General features: G+C 37.1%; 1 protein-coding gene across 4 annotated transcripts in view; it reads left to right on the top strand.

The window, feature by feature from the left end:
• UBE2W (ubiquitin conjugating enzyme E2 W) overlaps positions 1–24,371 on the top strand; it is a 33,209-nt gene extending 8,838 nt beyond the window's left edge. For 3 of the 4 annotated variants that reach the window (XM_085221291.1, XM_003205124.5, XM_085221290.1), the window contains exons 2-6: positions 9,081–9,172; positions 15,305–15,407; positions 17,730–17,885; positions 19,584–19,659; positions 23,150–24,371. In XM_085221291.1, coding sequence (XP_085077417.1) covers positions 9,081–9,172; positions 15,305–15,407; positions 17,730–17,885; positions 19,584–19,659; positions 23,150–23,163 — 441 coding nt within the window. In that variant the 3' untranslated portion in view covers positions 23,164–24,371. Of the gene's footprint in view, positions 1–9,080; positions 9,173–15,304; positions 15,408–17,729; positions 17,886–19,564; positions 19,660–23,149 lie in introns of all 4 variants that reach the window. The other variant, XR_004159285.2, reaches the window with a different exon arrangement.
• Positions 24,372–24,429: the final 58 nt, after the last annotated feature.

The raw sequence follows: 24,429 nt of genomic DNA, 5'->3' as shown, positions 1-24,429 counted from the left end.
AGTACTGGGAGGTAGAATATTCAAGAATTGCAGAAGTTTGAAGGTATGCAGTGAGCTTTCTGCAGCTTTATTTTTTCTGTATCATTTACCTTTGTGAAGTATTCACAATATATTCAGCTCTGAGGAGATAAGGAGGACACGCTATTGAACTTGGTTGCATTATGGCATTAATATTTTACTGTTAATATAACAGTGTATGTGTATTTTGCCCACTCCATTTATGAGATCCAGTACCTTAATTGAAACAGTATGAATTGGCTGCCTCAATAGTTCTCAACAGCGTCTGTATTAATAGTTGGTCGTGACCCTTATTGCTAAGGGTACCTTACTTTCTTACATTCTTTTTTTCTTATAGCTTTGTGGAGAGACTTCTAACTCTCTTTAGTGTCCAGTTTTGTGAAGGAGGGGTGGAACTGTTGTGATAATTGGCTTAGAACTAGAAATAGACACCTGATATTGTGATAAATAACATCTGGCTTAATGGTGCAGTCATCAAACTTGCTGATTCTAGGAGCTGGATTCTGAAAGCCCAACGTTGCCACCTTCTTAATCTCCTATCTTAAGCTACCACTCTGTTCCTATTTCACATTTATCTCTATATCATTCTGCCTTGCCTCTGCTTCTTTATGTGATTCTTCAGGAATCAACAGAAGTGAGAAATGTGGCTGTGGTATTTGAGATGCTGCTGAGCTGCTTCTAGAGTTGGCAAAGAAAGACGTGCCATGTTGGAGAAAGAAGAATGTATATTTTTGCCTAGCAAAGGGTGCTAGAAGCTACTGGCTTTGGAGATAAATTTAAACCTGAACTGTGACAGACAGTGGCTGCCATCTTTCTGGATTGAAATGATAAAGTCAGCTGTCTAAGAAGCTGGCAAGAATTCTGTTGCACCCGGTTAATTTTATTCTTGGCTCCGTATGCTTTGAGAAGTCTTACGAGTTTGACACACAAGAAAATCTGTGGAGGATAACAGAAAGGGTTGCACAAATCCTATTTGACAGAATTAGCAGTAGAATACAAGCCATTGCTATCTAAAGTAACTTTAATTACTTGAATAAACTTCATTTTGGAATTGATGTTTGGGCCAATGTTAAGCTATGATCTTTGTTTTCATCCTTGAATTGCTGTTTCCTGTAGAGGTAGGTGAATTAAGTAGTGTTGGTTTCAAAGGCTTCCATCTCTGTGAAAGTACTCATGTTGACTGCTGGCTGTGCTGTTACTCTTTGCCTTTTGCAGCTGGTTATTTCTTTAACTAAAAGATTGATGTTATCTACTCTCAGGTTTCTGATCTTCCAGCTCTTTTCTTCCCTTTTTCTTCAGGTAGTGAATGTTTTATCAATATGATCCTTTTTAGTTTTGTTTAATTGGAAGTTGTATTAAAAAATGCTTAAGCATAAAATCCTCTCAAAAATAAGGAAGTTATCAATTTCAGATTGCCTGTGCATCTTTCATTCATTCCCCTTTTATGTAGGTAACTCCTTTACTGCAATCAGATTTTTTTTTTCTTAAAGCAAAAGTGGCCAAGCAGGATGGGAATGTCTATATGACATGATGGATTAGCACAAGCATTGGAATGATGAACTTATGAACAGTACAGCAATCAGAAATCCCAAGAGTGCATAAATGTATAGAAATCATCTGAGTGAGTGATGGAGGTTATTGTGGGAGTGAGTAGCTGCACTAGCTGTGTTTTGACTGAGAGGAGCTGGTTGAGATGCTGAAAGCATCTCAATATGCGATGAAAAGAATGATATACTTGGTTTGTGGTACAAACAAAAAAGAAGAAAAAGTAATAATGATATTTACTTTAGATTTTACAGCACAGCTGGAGACCTGCAAATGAGGAAGGACTGCTGAGTGTCAAAGTGCTACAAGTTCATAGCTTTCCACTGTAAATTAGTATTTTTTTTCTGTCTCCATATGGAAAAAAATATAGTAAGTGTAATGAAAATCACTATAAAAGAAAGGGTGAAATCTACCCACGGTGCATTGTTTTTTATTACTGGATTTGAAAATATTTTTGTTCATCGCATAAAAGGAAGATAAAGAAAGGAATGAACCTGTAATGGAAAAGAAAAGCAAAGAACAGATGACGTGGATGCTTAATTACAATGAGGCAGTAAATCGTGCCAAAGATAGGACAGATTGTATAGCTTTTTGGTGTTGGATATTTTGTCAGCCACTAGGACTCAACTGTTTGGACTGGTGTTTTTTGGTTTTGTTTAAGTGTTTAAACATCTGATTCTGATAATTTTGGGGGGAATTATTTTGAGTGAGTTTCCAAGTAATAAATACTTTTTTATTCCTCTGCTTTCATCTAGAAGGATGACTTCTGGAAATCACTGAACCAAATGGTCTCTAGTATCAAGGCTGTTCTGAAAGTAATGCCTCCTAATTTTATTATGCTGGCTTATGATGGCAGAAGTGAATGTTGAGGGATGCAGCAGATGTTGAACCTTCCCACCAGTCTTCTGTTACATGTTGTTGTGCAACAGATGGCAGCAGAGGAGCGATCTGACAAAATGGTGTCTGACATGGAAGTGTGGGTGAAGCAAAAGTGTGCAGTTGAGTTCTTCCATATGGGGAGGGGAAAGACACCCACTGACATTCATCAATGCTTGTTGAACATTTATGGAAACTGCGCAGCGAGGTGGTGGGTGCTGCTTTTCAGAGGTGGCAAGAATGGGTTGACTCCTCTGGTGCAGATTCTTATGAGCTGGTGAAAATGCATTACTAATGGCGATGACAGGTGGAAAATTAGCGTTTTGTGGCTGGGTATGTGCTCTATCAAACAGTATTATTGTATTCTTTGTATCTGTTGTTGTTTCCACGGAAATAAATACGGGGCATTACTTTTGGAGTGACCTATGTAAATAGATAAATTATACATAGCTGGGACATCCATTTTGGCTGTTTTTAAGGACGAATCATAGAATCATAGAATTAAGGATGGGAAAGATCTCTAAGATCATCTAGTCCAACCTGTGCCTTTGACAGCTCTAGACCATGTCAGTCAGTGCGACAAGTCCCCTTTTCTTTAATGTCTCAGGAACAGCAATTCACCACCTCCCTGAGCAGCCTGTTTCAGTACCTCACCGCTCTTTCGGAGAAGAATTTTTTCCCAATATCCATCCTGAGCATCCCCTGGCAAACTTAAGTCTATTACCTCTTGTCCTAACACTAGTTACCTGGGAGAAGAGGCTGACCCTCACCTGTACAACCTCCTTTCTGGTTACTGTAGAGAGCAATAAGGTCTCCCCTAAGCCTCCTCTTCTGCAGTCTAAACAATTCCAGTTCCCTCAGCCACATCTCATAAGACTTGTGCTCCAGAACCCTTGCCAGCTTCATTGCCCTTCTTTGGTCATGCTTCACTGTTTCGATGTCTTTCTTGTTGTGAGGGGCCCAAAAGTGAACACAGTACTCGAGGTGCAGCCTCACCATTGGTGAGTGCAGAAGGATGATTGCCTCCCTAGTCCTGCTGACTGCGCTATTTCTATTTTCTTTCTAGTTAATCTGCCCCAGGCCTGTAGCGAGGTATGGGGTTACTGTGACCAACATGCAGGACCTAGCACTTGGTGTTGTTGAAGCTCATAGGATTGGCCTCAGCCCATCAGTCAGCCTGTCCAGATCCTTCTGTAGGACCTTCCTACCCTCGGGCAAATTGACACTGACTTCCCTGTTGATGTCATCTGCAAGCTTGCTGAGGGTGTACTAAATCCCCACACCCAGATCATCAATAAAGATATTAAACAGGGCTGGCCCCAGTAGCAGTTGCTGAGAAACACCTCTTGTGATTGGTCACCAGCTGGATTTAATTCTGTTTTCCATTACTCTCTGGGTCCAGCCATCCAGCCAATTTTTTCGAGTGAAGAGTACACTTGTCCAAGCCATGAGCTGCCAGCTTCTCCAGGATACTGTGGGAAACAGACTCACATGCTTTACTGAAGTTTAGGTAGATTACATCCACAGCCTTTCCCTTATCGACTGGGCAGGTTACCTGGTCATAAAAGGAGATGAGGTGGATGAAGCAGGGCCTGCTTTTAAAGAACCTACCATGCTGGCTGGGCTTGATCCCCTGGTTGTCTCTCACATGCAGCACGATTGCAGTCAAGACAGTCTGCTCCATGACCTTCCCCAATACTGAGGTCAGACAGACCTGTAGTTCCCCATCTTGTTGAACTCGCATTATTTCTATTCTTTTTATGTGTAGTAACTATTCTGAAAGTGGAACGGTAGGTGTTTTTTCATGATGTAAATATTTTTTGACTTGTGTTACTGTAACTTTTAAATGAGTCAGCAAGAAAAATGTGATATAAATTAATGGATTCTTTTTTTGTGTCCCAACTACAGAAATAGCTAAAGGTATTACAGCTGTAGTTTGGTTGAAGTGAAATTACTCCTGTTTCAAATGAGTGTCTGATTGAGGAAGTGAATTTTGTTCTGTCAAGCTGACAGGACCTGTCAAAAGGTATTTTGAAGGCAGTCTGTGTTGTTTACCATGCTTTCTGTTATCAGCTGGAGATGATTGGAATTTTAAGAAAATACTAAAGTGACAACGAATGGAGAAGCTGCAGTTGAAAAGAGGATTAAAATGAACAAAATAGGATTCAGTAGGGAAACCTATGATGTATTTAACTGTAGGGACCAGTGTTCCTTTGAGGCTCTAGACAATGCTGCTGTGAGTTAACCACACAGAATGGACAGTTAGATCCCATGCAACTGCTCACTCATACCCTCGTGTGATGGGGATAAGGATTGGAAATGTAGAATGAGAACTTGTGAGGCCAACGCAGTGCACATGAAGCTTTTGCTTCATTTAAGGAAAGCACATAAGGAATCCAGTTGCAACTTTGCATTGGCAGATAAACATTTAGGTATTTGCAGGAAACCACAGTTACGTCATGCATAGGGGTCACTTGGGAAATCATAAACTGTAACTCCAAACACCACTGCCCCCTCTTTTTTTCCCCTAGCTGTTACTGCTGACCAGGAGTTGTGTGAAAAACCCCTGTGGTTATTGGGACCAGCTGTCCTGTCTGTGTCCTGTCCCTAATGCTTGTGCCTCAGCCTCTTCGCTGCCATTGCAGTGTGAGAAATAAAAAAGAGCTTGAGTCTATGTGAGCACTGTTCTGCAACAACTAAAACATCAGTGTGTTATCAATACTGTTTTTCATCTCAAATCCAAAATATAGCTGCTTAGTTGCTGCTTTGAAAAAAATTAACTCTATTCCAGCTGAAACCAGGGCAGAATGCACTCTGAATGCAAGTAAAAAGCATTGTGCTGCTACATGGTGAAGGCAAATACGTGGGATATATGCATGAAAATATAGTGAGTAAACATTCTTTTTTCAACTGTGCAGCTGTGAGGCTTCAGCAAAGTGGCTGCTTTTGAGTGTCAAGTTTCTGTATATACATGGATGTGTATTCCATATTTAATAAGTTAGCAGCAAAAATGAAATACTTGGAAAAAAATGAGAGTTAAAGAATAGTCTGTTTAGTAAAGATTGTTTAAGTAAGCTGGAAACAGTATTCTGTACCTGTAAGAAGAGTAGGAGGAGTGATTTGGTGTAATTTATTTCACTCGCATTTCTTACTGTGAAAAAAATTATTCCAATTGCAAAAGCAGCAGAACAAGTAGAGGTAAGGTAACGTGGGAAATAATAAAGGCTTTTAACTTCAGTGGTATTTAAAAGTTTCTTTGATCCATACTTACGGTAGAAAGATGAAGAGGTGACTTCCTTTAGTAATGATCAAGCTTTAAGTTTGTGAGATTGTACAAATGAGATGGCTAAGATAGTTGAAAAGGTGTTAATCCGTTATCCTTTGTCCTGCTATGTGTGCCACTGCTAATGTCAGTTTTGTTGCTGAAAAGCAGTTTGCTACATTCATGGCTTTCAGATACACAGAAGTTGTCTTTTATCTGTGAAACAGTGCCTTTTCCAGTGTTTAATTTCAGAAACTTCAGAGAGTGTTTTCAATGTCTTCTGATTATCTTTAGCTGCATTCTGTGCTTTGTGTGCAAGAATGAAGAGTAGGCAGCAGCTTGAAGAATGTGGTTCTTCTCCTTTCTGGCACTTGAGACGATATCTAGTATAGTGTCCTTAGGGAGCCCTGCTAGAAGAAGGACACTGATGTACTGGAGCGAGTTCAGCAGATGGCTACCAAGATGATGAGGGATTGAACTGCATGATATACAAGAGGTTATTCATTCTGAAGAAGAGAAGACAGAGGGGAGTTCTCACTGATGTCTTCAGTGGCCGGATGGGTGGGCAACAGGGATAACTAACCATGACTCTTCATAGCTTGAAGCCAAAGGGCAACAGACAGATTGGAATGGGAGATGTTTCAGTAAGATAAAGAGAAAGGTAAAGAGAACACTTTGTACTGTGAGAGTAGTCAAAGGGTGGACTGGAGTGACCAAAGTGGCCAATTAAAAGACTATTTTCTCAGTGCTAGTTAGCTCCCTCTTTTTAAATATTTGAATAAGTTCTGGTTAGTAGTTTATAATTCCCTCTATGAATTTTGGTTTGGTTTCTCTAAGGTACTGGATAGCATCTTCCAGAGAAGGTCTGTAGGCATGTAGTAGTCTGCAGAAGTAGCTGAGTTTGATACTTGTTAGAACAAATTTTGAAAACTTCTGGTAAAAGAGTATTATGAGTCCTGGTATGTTTTTCAGTTAATCTATGAATGATTTGTATGGCCTGGTTGATAAAGTGTTAAAGAGCAGTAGAATTGTATATTTTACTTTTCCAAGTGGGAAAAAAAAAAATGATACACCGGAGCTTCAAATCTTAACTGTTTATCATTTTGTCCAATAAAAGGCACTCTCTTTGTGTAAAGACTGCCTTGCTTCTATCTTTAGACTGTAATGGCTAGAATAACAGTTACGAAACCTTAGAAGTACTTTTTCACCTTGAGCTGTCTAACACTTCCACGATTTGTCATGATGGGGACTGGAGAAACCTAGAAATTGATTACGAAATGGTATTTTTGTCCTTTCATTTCAAGAGAAGTTATCTTAAGCTGATAGATATAGCTGAAGTTGCATCTTTTTCTGATAGAGAACCATGAAAAAAGCTTCTCTGCCATCTCTGATGGCAGCTGTTGGTCTCCTGTCTTATTTCTTGCTGCTTTGGGCTGGGTCCTTTAATCCTCTAATAACAAATGGTGCTCTTAGGGGAAAAAAAAAACAAAAAACAAAAAAAAAAAACCAAAACACTTCTGACCTTATTCTCAAGTGAAGCAGTGTTGGGATGCATGAAATCTGTATGGTGGTAACACAAACACCTACTCCTGCATAGACCTGAGGAAGGTATGGGGTTAGAACAGATATACTGAGGCTGAAGGAAAAAGCGCCTTTTGCTAGGACTTGTTTTTGAATGGGAGATTCTTCCGAGTGAAGAATGAGTCCAGGTTTCTTGGCTGATGGCATCCCCTTCTGACGTTTCCACAGGAGCTGTGCCTAGAAACTTCCTGTTAGTCAGATGTACCCTGGAGTTTTCCACGTGCGATAGGAAGTGATAGTCAGCTTTTCTTTGTGGTTTCTCTTGTTTCAAAGCAGTAAGTTTCTTTGCTGAAACTTGTTTTCATTTCTTGCACAGTAGAAATGTTAGAGGATTGCTTTTCTGGAGAGGCTTGTTTTATTGAGGCTTTTGTCTGAATATTCAGTTTATTCATGTTAGCAGTGCTAAATACAGTTGGTGTGGCAGTCTGAAGCTTCTTTCTTTACCATTTGGGGAGAAGAAAAATGAACACAAAGTCTTATATTAGTAAATTATGTAGGCTTATGAAAGTGTTGTTATTGCATTTTCAGCAATATAGTTGGTGTGCGGTAAAAGCAATAATAGCCTTTAATTAAAATTCTTTTCTGACATAATGTTTCACTTCAAAACAAAATGATTTAATTTCTTACAAATAGGGCACTCAAAGTCTGTGTTTGGCAGAAGCTTTTGTACTGCAGGCACAAAGCAAGTTTTCAGGGCTGCTCAGTAGGAAGTTATTTCAAAATGTAAACTGTGGAGGTTCCAAGGCTTTTTCTTCAAATATATTAATGAGATATTGAATCACCTCTACATTGTGATTCAGCATTGGGAACATTAGTTTGAGAATTAGTTTAGAAAAACAAACAACAAAAATCCAAAGTTACAAATTTGTTTTAAACCTACACTTAAAAAAGAAGAAAAATGTATGTTGAATGAAAATCAGGTACTGAACTCCAAAAGAAGATGTATTTTGTAATCCTTAGTGCTAGGTAAGCTCTAAATCTCATGTAAGGACATTTAGAATAGTAAGGATGATGGAAATGGAATGGTAGGCTGAAAACATGAAAGTATTGGCAGGAAAAGGGAGAATAAGATATGTAAGAGCCTTGACTTTTCCCGTTAAATGGACGGCTTGGAAATGACAAAACATATTGCATAATGTTTTATGGAGAGGAAAAATACTCTTTGAAAGCATTCCCAGTGGTAACACTTTACTGAGGTCCCATATCGCTCGCTCTGTACGACAGCTCTGTTAGTTTGTATAGAAGAAAAAAAAGGTGAGAATTACCTGACCTACTGGTATACTACTTCTGTAAATATTATTCTGTAGGTTTTAAGATGCAGTTGTTTAAAGGTTATAAAGTAGTTTATTTTCTGCAAAATCACATAATCCTGTTAGCTTTGTCTTCTGTCGCTTTGAGATGACCTAGAACAAAGAAAATGCTTGTACCAATGCCACATAGAATTATCTTAAACAGCGAAGAGAAGGTAGAGTTGTACTCTTAAGGTCTTGGAAAATTAATTGTAAATTTGATGCTATCTGGTGATTATGGACATTTACTGTAAGAAAGTGCTTCGCTTACTGCTGTTGTAAATGTTAGAAAATTTTGTAATCACAAACCTCCTAGCTTAAGGCCCATGAATTTGCAGTTTGATTTCTCGGAGATGACTTTCTTCTTTCTCTGCTTTTAATTACACTTTGTACTTAACACTAGATTCGTATAACAATTTTGACCTTCGGTAATTGATTAAAGTTTACTTAAATGCATGTGCTCGTTGTTGAACTTAATATTTCAAATATTCTCTACAATTCCTTTTTAGAAAAGATTACAAAAAGAACTATTGGCATTGCAAAATGATCCGCCTCCTGGAATGACTCTAAATGAAAAGAGCGTACAGAACTCAATTACACAGTAAGTATATGGTATATATACTATATATATATATATGTATACACTGTTTAGTTTTTGTTATCAAGCTGAAGAATGTAAGTAATCAAAATCCCATCATACATTTTCCACTAATCACTCCAGGTAACATTCTGAACTTCTGTTTTTTACCTAGGGAATAAACTCTTCTTGGTTTGGAATAAAGTAATTTAAGAAACTCTTGCAGCTGCTAGCCTGTGAGACTCCTTTAAATTTCATCAAAGAATGGAGCTGAGTTAGATTTTTTTTTTACGCTTTTAGATCTATTTTTAGACTCTTAACTTCCATCCTTGTTTTCTAAAGGAAGCGGAGAAAGCTTCTTAAAAAAGCAAAGTTGCTGAAGTTCATTCTTTTGCACTATTTTCCTTGCTGTGGTTTTATTAGTGATCAGTAAAACTGAAATAGGTGTAGTTAAGTATTCTCTGTGTTTCATTGAAGTCAACAGGTATTTTCCTTGTATTAAATTCTTTCAACTGACTGAAATTCAAAGACTTAGACTCTTTTAACATTTTTGAATAATTTTGTCAAGTTTTTCTTAGCTTGAATTTTAGGGAAATGTTAGATTTTTGCACCTACTAAGGTTTTCTGTGAGTGTGAATTTGTGATATGTATGCCATTGACTGATGGATCAATTTAAAAACCAAACGTGGAGCTGCCCAGTGGAAGTGGCTTCACATTTGAATTTCTGATGATGGCACACAGAGTGTGCCAGGTGAAGTTTTATACAACTGTTGCTTTTTAATGTTCCTGCTTTTTGTGATACTTGATGCAGATGAATATTACTGAAACAAATTGAAATAGTGCTTTCCGGAATTTGTTACTAATAACAAACTGCTGTACAATTCATGAATTGCAAGTTTTGTTTCTTGCTTTACTTCATCATTTTCTTCAGAATAAAGGTAAACATTTTACTTCTCAAAGAAAGCTTAAAGATTTTCTTTCAACTTCTCTAAAGAGAAATAATGACTAAAGTAATTTTACAGAAAATGAAGAGCTGTAAAAAGAAAAGCTTGTTTTTTTTATGTTCGTAATTTTCTGTTATTCCAAGGGTATCTTTGTTACCAGAGTGCTGCTACATTGTGGTTTTTGGTTTTTTTTTTTTGCTACATGCAATTTTTATACCTTTCAGTACGTTACAAATAGAAACTTCCTGTTTACAGTTGTGCTAGTTTTTTTTTTTTCAAATTGTTGCTGAGTAAAAAACTTCCTGCCATTATAAATATCTATTTTTTTTTTTGCCCTTTAAGTGTTGTCAATGCTAAATAGAATGTTCTGAGATGATCAAATTGCAATTAGAGCTGGTACAGTATAGATTTGTACTCACTTAGGTTTGAAAGGAATTGAATCAATTAATTGAAGCCCATAGTGTAACTGGGTCACTTTAAACCCAGTTTAATCAGTTTCTTTTTAATACACATTAATTAGAAGTTTTGGCTTAAGCAAAACAAACCAAAAAGAAAAAAAAACAGTAATATCTCAATCATAAAAAGAGCAGTGTTCGGAAAGAATTATATTCTACTTTCTAAGTGAAATTAGTTCAAAAACTTGAAAGTGGAGATTCTGGATCACAAAGACTGGTAAAGCTGCATAGCTTTAAAGATGTGTCATGTCTATAAATGTAAAGCAGAATGTATAGCAAGAGATAAGTAGTCTCAGTTGCAGCTAGAATAAATCATTATAGAATATCCTGAGTTGGAAGGGACCCAGGAGACTCCTCAAGTCCATCTCCTGGGTCTAAGCAAGACCATCCGAAATTAAAACTGATAGTATTGGCTTCTTCAAGGCCATGCCATTGCCCTGAGGAGCCAGATCCAGGACCTGATCACCCTCTGGGGAAGATCCTTTTCCTAATAATCAATCTGATGCAGCTTCATGCCATTCTCCTGTGTACAGTCACAATCACCAGAGTGCAGACATCACCACCAGTCTCTTTGCTCTCCTCGTGAAAAGCTGTAGGCTGTCATGCTGCTTCCCTTCAGCTTCCTCTTCTCTGGGCCACTCTTGGCATGTTTTGCCTTCTAGGCTCTTTACCATCTTCATAATCCTCCTTTGGATGCAGTAGAATACCTTTATGTCTTTATGTTGTGACACCCAAAACTGCACATTGTGTTTTAAGGTGAGGCCACACCAGTGCAGAACAGGACAGTCCTTTCCCTTGATGTTCTAACAGTGTTGGACCTGATGCACTGCAGGGTATGGTTGGTCCTTTTGGCTACCAGAGCATACTGCTAATTTTGATTCAACTTGATGACAGTCAGAATGGCTTCCTACAAAGCTATTCTGCAGTCTCTTGTCCCGAGTGTCTACATATACATGGAGTTACACATCGCAAGTGCAGAATTCAGCACTTGTTCTTTTTAAACTTCATGTGATCATCTGGTTTTCTGATTTGCCAAGATCTTTCTGCAAGGCCTTTTTACCTCCGAGGGAGTCAACAGTTCCTCCCCATTTAGTGTCATTAACAAACTTACCTAGTGTCCTTAGAATCCTGCATTCAGATCAGTTATAAAAACACTGAAGAGAGCAGGCTCTAAAATTGAGCCATGTGGAACCCCAGTAGTGGCTGCCAGCCTGGTATAATCCTATTTACTATAGCCCTTTGACCCTGACCTGTGAACCAGTTGTTTACTTGTCATACTGTGAACTTCTCTAGTTGGATGCTGGACATTTTGCCTTGAAGGCTACTCTAAGTGTTAAAAACTTTTCTGAAATTTAAAAAAAAAAAAAAAAAAAAGCAAAAAAACGCACTAGTCCACTAGTTTCCCTTGATCAGCTATATAGACAACCTTGGTGTAAATGGCAGTTAAGTTAGTGAAGGAGGACTTTCACATAATGATCTAACGACTTCATTATTTCAAGTGTTTTTCAGTAACTTCCAGGATAATTTTTTATACTGTTTACAAGGCACTATAGTGAGAATGACTGTCCTGTAATTACCAGGACGTATTTATTGACCTCCTTGAAAATTAAAACATTTGCTAACTTCCAGCCAGCTGAAACCTCTCCAGATTTCTAAGACCATTGAAAAATAATTGAAAGAGATTTTATGGTGAGCCCTATGAATCCCCTCACACACATTTTCATATATCCAACTGGAATGGCAGATCCTGCACAACTTCAGAGTTGGCTGGAAGTTTATTTCCTCCGGCTCACCTCTGGATCCCCTGGAGTTCTATCATCAGTATTGAAGACAGAGGCAAAAAAAGGCATTATGTTTTCTCCTTTATGAATATCCCTGTTTGTGAGGTGACTTGTCAAGTAATGAGCCAGTGTTCTCTGGTGCTCCTTTTGCTGTTTAAAAACAGTCTTAATTCTAATGTCAGTACATTTTCTTTTTCCACCTGAGATTGTGAAGAAGATCCCTGCTCAACCAAGCCAGCCTTAATCTTCTCTTGCTTGATTTCTGATGCATTGAAATTCCCTTGCTTCTTTGCACTTAAGTTATGACTCTTAAAAGTGGCCAACACTGATGGATACCAACATCTTCAGAAACAGATTTCTGCAGTGTCTTGCAAAGTAGTTCCCTGAGTAACCTGAAGTCTGCTTTTCCCATATCCAGTGCTGAAGGTGGCAGTTTTCCTGTCACTAAAGATTTGAAACTCAGCTGCTTTGTGGTCACTGTGGCCGAAGATGGCTGCAAATTGCCACTTCCCTGCAAGACTCTCTCTGTTTACAAGTAACAAATCTAGGAGGGCACCTTTCCTAGTAAGCTCCCTTAGTAATCTCCTGAGCCTATTTATATCAGTTATATGATATTCCCAGTTAAAGCTGGGAAGTAGAAATCATCCATAAGGACAAGGGCAACTGTTCTAGAAATATCCCTTAGTTCATTGTAAAGTCATTCATCAATGTTGTCATCCTGGTTGGATGATCTATGATGGGTTCCTGCAACAATATCTATTTTATTTGCTTTCCCCCTAATCCTTAGTCAGAGACACCCAACTGTGTAATTGCCAAGTGTAAGTGCCATACAATCCAGCTCTGTTACATACAGTGACACCCCTTGCTTCATCTGCAATTAAAGGGCTCTTCTCCCTTTACAGCCATTACCATATTACCGTATTCCTTCTGAGGAGAATGACAGCAGTTCTGTAGGGAAGCAATTTTTCTAAAAATAAAATAATTTTAATGCAGTAGAGAAGAAGATGAGGGATTGGTGCTGGAAGTAATACTGTTTAATGTCTTTATAGGTAATGTGGACAGTGGGATTGAGTACATCCTCAGAAAGTTTTCAGATGACTCCAAGCTGAGTGGTGCAGTTGACATGCTAGAGGGAAGGGATGCCATCTAGAGGGACCTGGGCAGGCTTGAGAGTTGAGCCCATGCCAACCTCATGAAGTTCAACAGCGCTAAGTGTGAAGTCCTGCACCTGGATCAAGGCAATCTCAAACAAATACAGGCTGGGCAAATAATGCTTTGAGAGCAGAGTTGAGGGGAAAGATTTGAGGGTGTCCAGTGATGAAAGACTTAAAATGAACCAACAAAATGTACTTGCAGCCAGGAGGCCAACCATATCCTGGGTTGCATCAAAAAACATGTGACCAACAGGTCAAGGGAAGTGATTCTGCCCCTCTACTCTGCTCTCGCAAGACCCCACCTGGAGTACTGTGTTCAGTTCTGGACCCCTCAACACAAGAAAGACATTGAGCAGTTGGAGTGGGTCCAGAGGAGGGTCACAAAGGTGATCAGAGGTCTGGAGGACCTCCCCTCCAAGGATAGTCTGAGAGAGTTAGGGCTCTTCAGCCTAGAGAAGAGAAGGCTCGGGGGAACCCTGTAGCAGCTTTCCTGTACCTGAAGGGAGTTTGCAGGAAAACTGAGGAGGCACTTTTTTATAAGGGCACGTAGCAACAGGATAGGGGGAAATGGTTTTAAACTGGAAGAGGGTAGATTTAGACAAGATGTTAAGAAAAAATTCTTTACTGTGAGGTTGGTGAGACACTGGAACAGCAAGGTTGTGGATGCCCCTACCCTGGAGACATTCAAGCCCAGGCTGGTTGTGGCTTTGAGCAGCCTGGTCTAGAGGGAGGTGTCCCTGTCTATAATACTGAGTTGGAACTAGATGATCTTAAATATCTCTTCCAATTCAAATAATTCTGTGATTAGTGTGCACCACTTAAATATGGGGATAGCCTGTATGATGGCAGTATGGAGAGAGGTTTGGAGTAGTATCATCAGAACTTTCAGCTGAAATAGACCTTGTTCTTTGAATGTATTTCTTTTTTGAAAAATCTCATTTGCCTCACTTGCAACTGATGTAAACGTTCTTATCTGAGTGTTTTTGTAGTCTCTTGCTACATCTTTACCTTACTTTATCCCTCAGATGTGTGAAATTCTGTCAGTGAAAGACAAAAATGGGGAAACAGTTCTACAAAGGGTGGTACTAAATTATCAACAGAACTCTGAAGCAATAGAATTGGCTGAGCAAGGTGTTGCTATTTGTCACGAACACTGCACAGAATCATATTTTTGCCCAAATTAAAAAAACAAAACATGTCAGTTTATTCCATGTTGTGATGGAAGGATCAAGTACAGAAGAGAAGTACATCTTAATTACAGTTGCAAGTCATCCATTTTCTATTTTTAATTTTCTATGACCTTTTCATTTTTATGCTGTTAGCCTTTACAGTTTTACGGTTTCCTTGTGTGTCAGATTATGTAGCATTTCACTTCTGACTTCTTCACGCATGCACAGGAGCATCATTCCTTCTCACCATGGGGATGCAGATTTTAATTTTAATAAACTGTATCGATGATTTCCCTGCCAGAAAGATAGAAACAACATGGAAGGAGAATGCCCGCTATTCTGTTTTATTCCAAGCCTATTTTTATGTAGGAATAGTCTTTGGAAGTCTTCTATGTTAGCTGTGGCTCATGTAACAGGGAATTGATGAGTCTGTGATGAGTTCAAGTCATCATAATTTACAGTGCCTGTATATGAAATACCAAGCTTGATTCTTTCAAATGTGGGCTTGAGGCGTTATTCACTTCTGTAATAGCTGTACTAATGGAGAGTTTGGAAGATTGGCTGCATGATAATTGATTTTATTTGTACTGTGTTCCAGGAGTAAAATAATAATTTGTTAGTCCATAATACTATTGTTTTTTCTCCATTCTTAGGTGGATTGTAGACATGGAAGGTGCTCCAGGAACGCTATACGAAGGGGAGAAATTTCAACTTCTATTTAAGTTCAGTAGCCGATATCCTTTTGATTCGCCTCAGGTGTCTGCTTTCTTCCTTCCTACTTAATTCTACCTCTAAGCAATAGTTGTGTGGAACATGCTGAATATTCATGAATATTAATGCTGTTTGTATATCCTAATGTGAGATTTAGTTGTTTCTAGAAAAAAACACATCTGCACAATATGTTTAACATAAGTTGAAACAAATCTTCAGTGAAGTGTAGTGCCTACTGCAGTCCACTTGGTTTCATGAAAGATGAAAGAACAATGTACACTTGAGGTTTCTTTATTTATAAACTGTGAAAGAGCAACACAATAGTAGAAAGGTTCCTTTTGCTGCAGCACAGGCATGAACAACAATTCTTTTGTCTCCTCTTCAGCTTCTAGTTCCTTTTTAAACCTCTTTCACCTACTACCATTGTTAATATGGCTGTCAAAATACTGTTATGTGGTAGGAATTCTCATAAACACCTGGCATCTCTGGCAGGTCTGCAAATCTAGTGGTTATAATTGAAGTGTGAGCTACTGCTTTCATGGTAACATTAAGTACTGGAGGGCAACATTACTACTAGGGTGCAGAATGAGCTATGTACATCCATCTGTCTGTTACTTGAGAGGAAAGTTACAAATCATGGCTTGCAGGAGGAAAGTAGGTGTTCAGTTATCACTTCGGCTCTCCTGAGAATGAAAGAAGAAACAAGAGTGCTTTAGTTCTGGCTCTGTTTCAGCTCAAAGTTTGAAGAGTCATCTCTGCTTTTCTCATGGTTGTTGAAGCTCCAGCAAGGAGCTGCGGCAGTCACTTAAAATGTAAAAATACATATCTTTAAGTATTAAGGTAAAAACTAAGAAATGCTGACTCTTTAGTCTCAGGTTTGAAGGAACAAATTGGCACGTTCCATTCCCATTTGCATTTTGTCAGGTTTGCAGTAAGCTACTCAGAAGTGATCCACATGACTCACTTTGTTTTGATTCCAAGTAGGTACTGTTTGTAGTCAGTATCCAACATGTAAAAAAAATTATTGTAAAAAAGCAATCTAGATCAGTACACATAGACAAATGTAGCTATTTCTTTGTAAGCATAAAAGACAATTAAGAATTTAAGTGCTGCATATTTAGTTGTAATGGCTAGAATTTCCATCGTGCTGCTGTACAGTAATTTCATTCTCTGTTTTGAAGCTCTTGATTTATAATTCTTTCTCCTATAAATCTACTTCCTTTGAATTGACAATTTGTTTCTTCTGTTTAATCACTTGATTGTTTTCTGCCTTAATTGAATGTTGTCTGTTATAGTGTGCATGCTTTTACTTACTAGTATGCCTAGTACTAGTTTTCCTGTAAAGTGGAAACATTAGTTAGAAATTACATACATTGCTAAGTTACAAAGGTAAGCTTTCCAGTGCATAAAAAAATACCAGATAAAGATCACTCTGCATCCACTTTTTTCTGCTGCTATAAAGAAAAATGCATGCCATTTGGCAAATAGGTTGAGCTTTCTCACCTCAGGTTAATTTGTGATTAAGGTGAAACTTTTCTGGTAGTCAGTAATGTGATGGGGTGTGTGAACATGCACATGAACTTAGAAAATCTTAAGAAGATGTTTTGATTTGAGTGGTAGAGATTTATTATGTCATTTTGTAAAAGATTACAATGCTTATGTTGGATAAGGAGCTCAGGAGGATAATGCTGCTGTGAGGATTTTGATTTTTTTTACTCCCTTTTCATTGATCCTGAGCTGACCTCGTGTTTTTGTCAAACTTACTGTAAGAGCAATAATTGTCAAAATTGATTTTCTAACCTTTATTATCCTTAAATAGAGGGGAGTTGAGGTTCTCAGTGCTATTCTGTTGTTTGCTTTTGTTAAATAAAAGTAAATCTCACTTAAATAACAATTTAAAATATTTCCTATGTGATAATGTGCATGGTTGTAAAGAGTCCTTTATGTTATAGCTAATAGGATTAGTGTGTTTAACTCTTCTTGAGTTGTCCAGAATTTGTCTTATTGTGTCCATAGAAATATTAATTTATGAATCTAACCTTCTGGGTATGCAGCTGTATTCTTTAGGATATAAAAGACTGAGGATGCAAGATTTAAAAACCTCAGTTAGATATATTTGTTGCTTTTATATTCTTTTTGTTTTGTTGCTATTCAAAGGAAAAACTGCATTTAGCCATTTATGCAACTTCACTTTCACTAGCTAACAAGGCTTCTGTCATTTCATTTTCCATTTTGACTAATAGCTCAAAAAATGAATATTTATTGTAAATGAAAATGTCAGAACCCACTTTTTTTTTACAAAAGCGGTGTAGTTTTATTTATTAAAAGTTGGATGTTATACATGTGTGTATTTCTTTTTTTTTTTAGGTCATGTTTACTGGTGACAATATTCCTGTTCATCCACATGTTTATAGCAATGGTCATATCTGTTTGTCCATTCTAACAGAAGACTGGTCTCCAGCTCTCTCAGTGCAATCTGTTTGTCTTAGCATTATTAGCATGCTTTCCAGCTGCAAAGAAAAGGTATGAGGTTTTTTTGTCATAGAGTCACTGGCTTGGGTTGGAAGGGACCTTAAAGATCATGTAGTTCCAGTCACCTTGTGATGGACAGGGTTGCCACTGCCTGCTGATTTCAGCACCATTGGAGTAGAATAAGTGAAAATTAGTAGTTCTCTACTTTGCGAAGTAAGATTTGTTTCTGAAACTCTAAAATAGGCAAATTTGCTATATCTGAATTTCTGTTATTTGAAAGTATTAAGCTAGAACTGCAAACTAAACAGTACACTAAGTACTTCATAACTTTGTTTTTGATGGTAATCTGTTTGTATGGATTTATTGGAGAAGAAGCATAAATAGCATGCTTCTACTTGTACCAAGTCATTACATTATATTAACACGTAAAGTTAAATTCTTGCAATTCTGAAGGCAAGTCAAAACGACTGATGAAACGTCTTTTTTGCAGATGTCTAAGTTGTACTATTTATTATTGACCTTGATTACTTTTATTTCTGAAAAGTAAATGATCCTAAGCTGCTTTTTGATCATGAGTGATGCTCAGACTTTTTCAAAAGAGGGTTGCTCTTTTACTTTTGACCGTTAGTTTTGGAGTGGAATTTCTGTGGATGTTAATTTGGTCCAGAGCTTGTACATATGGAATCATAGAATCACTTAGGTTGGAAAAGACCTTAAAGATCATCGAGTCCAACCATGATCTAACTGTACTACCCTAGCTCTAACAACCCTCTGCTAAATCATGTCCCTGAGCACCACATCCAAATGGTTTTTAAACACATCCAGAGGTGGTGACTCAACCTATTCCAGTGCTTAACAACCCTTTCTGTAAAGGGTTTTTTCCTGATATCCAACCTAAACTTACCCTGGTGGAACTTGAGGCCATTTCCCCTCATCCTGACACCAGTGAGAAGAGACCAACCCCACTCTTGCTGTAAGCACCTTTCAGGTATTGGAAGAGAGCAATAATGTCTCTCCTCAGCCTCCTTTTCCCCAGACTGAACATCTTCAGTTCCTTCAGTCTCTCCTCATAGGGCATATTCTCCAAGCCCTTCACAAGCCTTGTTGCCCTTCTTTGGACCTGCTACAGCACCTCAATGTCCTTTCTGTACTGGGGTGCCCAAAACTGAACACAGTACTTGAGGTGAGGCCTCACCAGTGCCAAGTACAGGGGCAGATATGTGCTTTCCCAACATGCATATTTAACATATCCCAGTCGGTCCTAGTCATGTGATTTTGGTAGGAAAATACCTCTCAAATTGCTTTGTTCTATCCTCTGCCTCTGAATTTGCCCAACAAAACCAAATGAACCAAAGTTCATTTTTCACTCGTTCTAATCTGTGATTTATGGGTGTGAACTGGACCTAATATATAACAATTAGATAAAGAATTGGAAAGGAAACTCTTATTTTTTTTTTTTTATCAAAAGCTGTTCCTTTCTTATTGACTCTCCTCTTTACTTATTCTTCCTAATAACCACATATTCCTACCCCAATCTTTCTCTAGTCTATTTGGAATTTATCATGGGATCTCAGCTTGGATTATCTGCAGTAAAAGCCATTACCTAGAGTTTTCTTGCAAGATGACTATCCCTGTTTGCTGCCTTAATTTGACTGTATTCACATAACCTTTCACGAACTTCTTAAATAGTTCACGTATTTACTATATGGGGATTGTTTGATTATTTGTAGGTCTTTTCTTCTGTTGCAGAGGCGACCTCCAGATAACTCATTTTATGTAAGAACATGTAACAAGAATCCAAAGAAAACAAAATGGTGGTATCATGGTAAGTATTTCACTAGGACCAGGAATTTTGAAGACAATTCAAATGTGAGAATGAAAGATAAATGCACTGAAAGTCTTAAACTCATTAATTTCAAAAGTTTATGAAAAGCTGCTTCTTGGATACTTGATGTGAATTTCTGTATATCTTAGTTTAATAATTCCCAACTGAAATTTAGACAGCACAGATTTATATGTTTTAAATTGTTGGGGTAAATTTGAATAATAGTTCTTGTAAATTGTCTCAATCCATGACAGGTCTTAAGTTTTAGGTGTAGAATATCCTTAATTAAAGTGTGACTCTTTTTTCTCTTATTGCCAGTAACGCTTTTAAGGGCTTTTAAGGCTTTCACTGCAGTAGAAATACATTTACATGTTTCTAACAACCACATGTTTTCAGTTAATTCCGCCATCTGTCAGAATTTTCCGTGTAGACAGTTGGATGACTTAAAGACTCTTAGGAACTTATAGTTAGAAGCATAGTAATAAGATTTTACATGTACATGATAAATATTTATGTACTAGAATTGCTTTTTATAATACTACAGTGTCTGTAGTGCTAGTGTTGTTTTCTTGTTGTTGTTTTTTTCCTTGCCATCTGCTCTCTATCTGACGTTATGCTGTGTGGTTTCTTTCTTCTGCTTCAGCATTTGTCATCTTCTTCCAGATATAGGTTTGGCTGTATGTGCTAGTTTTGTCCGATCTGGAAAAAAAGTAAGGCAGGATGGGAGGGACAGAGGCTATGCTTTCCTTTTCTCTTGTTGGCCAGTATGTTCTTGGCTTTCACTAGGAAAATACTGTCAAATAGTCATTGAGAAAGAGCAGAAAATGCTGTATGCTTAGATGATGCAGGGAGGAGCTGGTCTTACCTTTAACTGAAGCATCCATCATAAGACATTCATTTTTCTGCTGTCTCCCAACCCCAGGAAATGTTCTGTTCTGTACATGAAGTGAGGACAGGTAGTTTGAGATAGCAGGACTGGAGAGATGATGCTGCTTTCATGCGTAAATGATCAAAAACCTGAGATGCCTTAACAATAAATGTTTGAGTTCCATAATATTTGCTGATGCCCATGGTTTTTTGGTAAATGGAAGTGGAACAGAATGAAACTGTGTTACTTGTGATAGTCTAAAACAAGTTGATTTCAATCACAGTAAGGCAGTGCTGTATGTCGTAGGGTGTTGAAGTATTTAAGAAACTTAAAGCTGCTAATCATATGGTTGTAAATAATGCTGTTTATGAAATTGACTCCAATAATAATTATACCTTTCTCTGCAAGGATAATAGGCTGGATTTTTCATCTTCACTAGATAATTCAGTACTCGCTTTCTCTTCTTTTTTTGTTTTTCACTCTTGCAGTATCTTTGCTGCTTAATTATTTTGAGTTTACTTTCTCTTTATTGGCAATTTTGAATTTTTTTTATTTACTATTTTAATTTTGTTTTTACTTGTTAGTTAATTCTAAAGAGAAATGAAATTAAGTTTCATTTATTGGCTCTGTGTTGTAGTTAAAATAAGTCCTGTTTACTTTGCATTGGTACTACAGCCATCTCTTTCTGATTTGAGAATTGGAGTTCTCTCAAGTAAAACAGATAATAATTTTGTTTCTTATTCATGAAATTTGAGTTAAGTAAGCAAAAGATCGAATAAGTATGGAAAAAAAAAATGTGGCTTTTGACTCTGAAAGTTACTATGTAATTGTAAAATTAAGAAAGAAAATCAGTCTGCTTGTATTCTGTTGAACAAATCATTTAGTTACTTCAAAGTAGTTATTCAGTAGTTGTTTTCTGAAAGTTGGAGAACCTGCTAAGTTGGAGTAACCTGGAAAAGCAACTGAAGAGATGAGAAAACAAGTCAGTTCATTTAAATAACTTATTGTTTTGCTTCATAATATTTTCATTTGTTTTTACTTCCTTTTTAGCTACTAGTTACAAAGGAGATCATAATTAAACTATTATCGTGCTTCCAATCCTTTTAAATTTTTAAACTAAAAAAGTAAAATCTGCTAATGTCTTAGATAAAAATTGTCATTTCATCCCTGACTCAACAAAGCAACTTATTCCATAAACAGTTATAGATCCTTATTTGTTACAAACTCAGTATCCTTAAAAGCCTTCTTTTGAAACCTGCTTTACGATCTCTTTGACTACCACACTCAGCACCTCCTTCAACTGTACATTGAATTTCACATTGACTTTCTCAGAGTTGGTTGTGCTGTGTCAAAGACAAAGGAGGATCTTCCAGATAAGGTTTTCTTAGCCATGTTTTGCTGAAATTGATTTCATAAAGCTGTTGTCTATTCCTTTGTGTTTAAGAAGTAGAATTCTATGGGGAGAAAAAGTATGTGGCAGTGGTGGTTTTTTTCAGCCAGCACTTCCTTACTGCTTTTGATTTTATTTTTTTTTAGGAGGTGTTTTCCCTGATACTTCTAAGCTTTTAGTATGCTGTTTAAACACTTCTTCATTTCTCTCGTGTTCTTACCCTTTTTTTTTTTCCTTACACGTACAATTTTTTTGTTCCTTACCCTCTTAATAAAATAAAGGCTCTTTTCTTCTTCTCATATGTAATAGTATTGAGGACATAGTGTTTTGCCAGTGAGAATGTAGAACTGTTTGCTGCTACTTCTATTTTTACTGTTCATGGATTTTAGTAATGTATGCTGTTTGTATGGCTACCTTTTCTGTGTGTGCGAGATTACATGTTAGTGCATTAGTGACTGGACAGTAAGTTTACTTTCTGTTTACAAGCTTAATATCTCCTGTTACCAGTTGCAAATATTCTACATGTTGATATGTGGAGTGAAAGGTTTAAATGGGTAAGTTTCCTCAGGCAAATATTTATATTTAAATATTAAAGTGTAGTGCAGAAATGTCTGGCACAGTATTCTCCTTTTTTAATGGGTCCAGTCACAGTACTTAAAATTCAGTGAATATAAATATTTTCACATTTAAAGTTTTAGTGTTACAGGAGTGATGTATTTCTTTTGCATGGTTCGATTAGTTATGGTTTGTGTTGATTCTTGAGAAATATAAAAAAGCGTTAAGATTGGAGGCATCTGGATAAACCAACTCTGCTGACACTTACCGATACATATATTCCTTATGAAAGGATTTCTCAGTTTCTTAAATGGATGTAGACCTGCTTTTACTTCAAGGGGGGCAAAATGTTAAGCATATTTGGTATTTCCTTTTCCTAGTGTTTGACTTTCTTAATATTGAGTGTACTAATTATTGTCCTTTTAATTGACTGCTTGCCAATACTAATACACTTAATGTGTGGATAGCAGTTTGGAAATTTTATATTTTATACTCTCATCTCTTTTACTTGAGTCATTATTGAACAAAATTGTGAACTTATTCATTTGGTGTGTTTCCACTGCATCTTAATTTCTATGCCAGGAATTGCTTATGCATACATTTCCTTGGTAATTCGGACTTGGTATTTATGGTAAATATATAAACATTCTCTTTTTTTTTTTTATCTTATTTTAAAGATGACACATGTTGATGCCACCATTTTGTGATCCTCGTAGCAGAAGATAGTCCTACTGAGAAAACGAGCACTTTGATCATTCAGTCTTTGAACTTTAACCTTTGACTGGAAGTGACCTATAGGCAAAGAAGACTACTTCCTTTGACTGCATTTTTACTAGTGTGCATTCTGGGCGCATGTTGATCGCTGGTTCAGTCCATGCAACTGACATGCTTTTATTAGTCATACAGTATTAATGCAGGTGTCCAGAAATGTCAGAATAATTCCATTATTTTTATTTTAAGCTTTTGGAAGAATTCCAGGTCTTCATATATTGTGCAATAACACTGAACTCCTTTGCGGTTTTGGTGCATCCATTGCCGGCAATGGACATTGTACCAGGGAAAGGTTTTGCTCCTGCCACAAAAAGATTGATGCATAATAGAGCTTGGGAAAGTTTCAGATATTTGAATTATAAGCAAGGGATCTACCTGTACCTTAAAAGCCACCCCATTCTTTTGTATTTGGATTCTATGCACTGTGATCACAAAACTAGCAGCATGAGTTAACATGCTTAGCTGAAGGACTGTAATAAGATCATTGCATATTTATTAAATTGTTTGTCTGCTGTCAAATTGTTTTGACATGGAAGGTTTTTCAAGTGACATTGGCAGGGAGGTACAATGTTATCCCTATGGTGAAATAAAACTACTTTTTGTATATAGTTATTCATATCTCTGAAGCAAAGGTATGAGTAATTTAGGGTATGAATGATTTAATCAAGAATTTATTTTGGAGATAAGAGAGGATGGCAGTGATATAACTGAACTTGCTGCAGTCCATAATTGGGCTTGTAATTTGTACTTTAGAGCTTTTTCCAAATAGATTGCACACTGTTATTTCCTGCTAGCCATCAGCATGAGCCCTACTGCCTACACCAATATTTCATTTATTTATGTGTTTGAAAGAAATCATATAACATTTTTGTTTGCATTCACTGTTTCTTTTGTTGTATGTCATGTTTGAATGTTACAAAATATTTTGATTGAAAAGCTGAAAAGTCTGAAGTTATTTTCATGTAAATTATTTCTTGTAAGCATCACCTTGTCTTTTAATCCTGTACTATAAAAAGAAAAAAAATACATTTTTGACAGAGGCTTAATGTTTTGACAAAAAAGTGTGGACCTTCTTATTTAAGTTTAGACTAAAGTATATTTTCTTAACTTGCTTGTCCCTCACAACCATTATGTTTTTGTTTGTTTTGTTTTTCCTCCAGGTTTTTACTTCACCCCTTCCCCCCCT

This window comes from Meleagris gallopavo, chromosome 3 (assembly GCF_905368555.1).
Source record: "Meleagris gallopavo chromosome 3, MGAL_WU_HG_1.1, whole genome shotgun sequence".
In the NCBI taxonomy this organism is placed as follows: Eukaryota; Metazoa; Chordata; class Aves; order Galliformes; family Phasianidae; genus Meleagris; species Meleagris gallopavo.
This window is presented reverse-complemented; position numbering and strand designations above follow the sequence as displayed.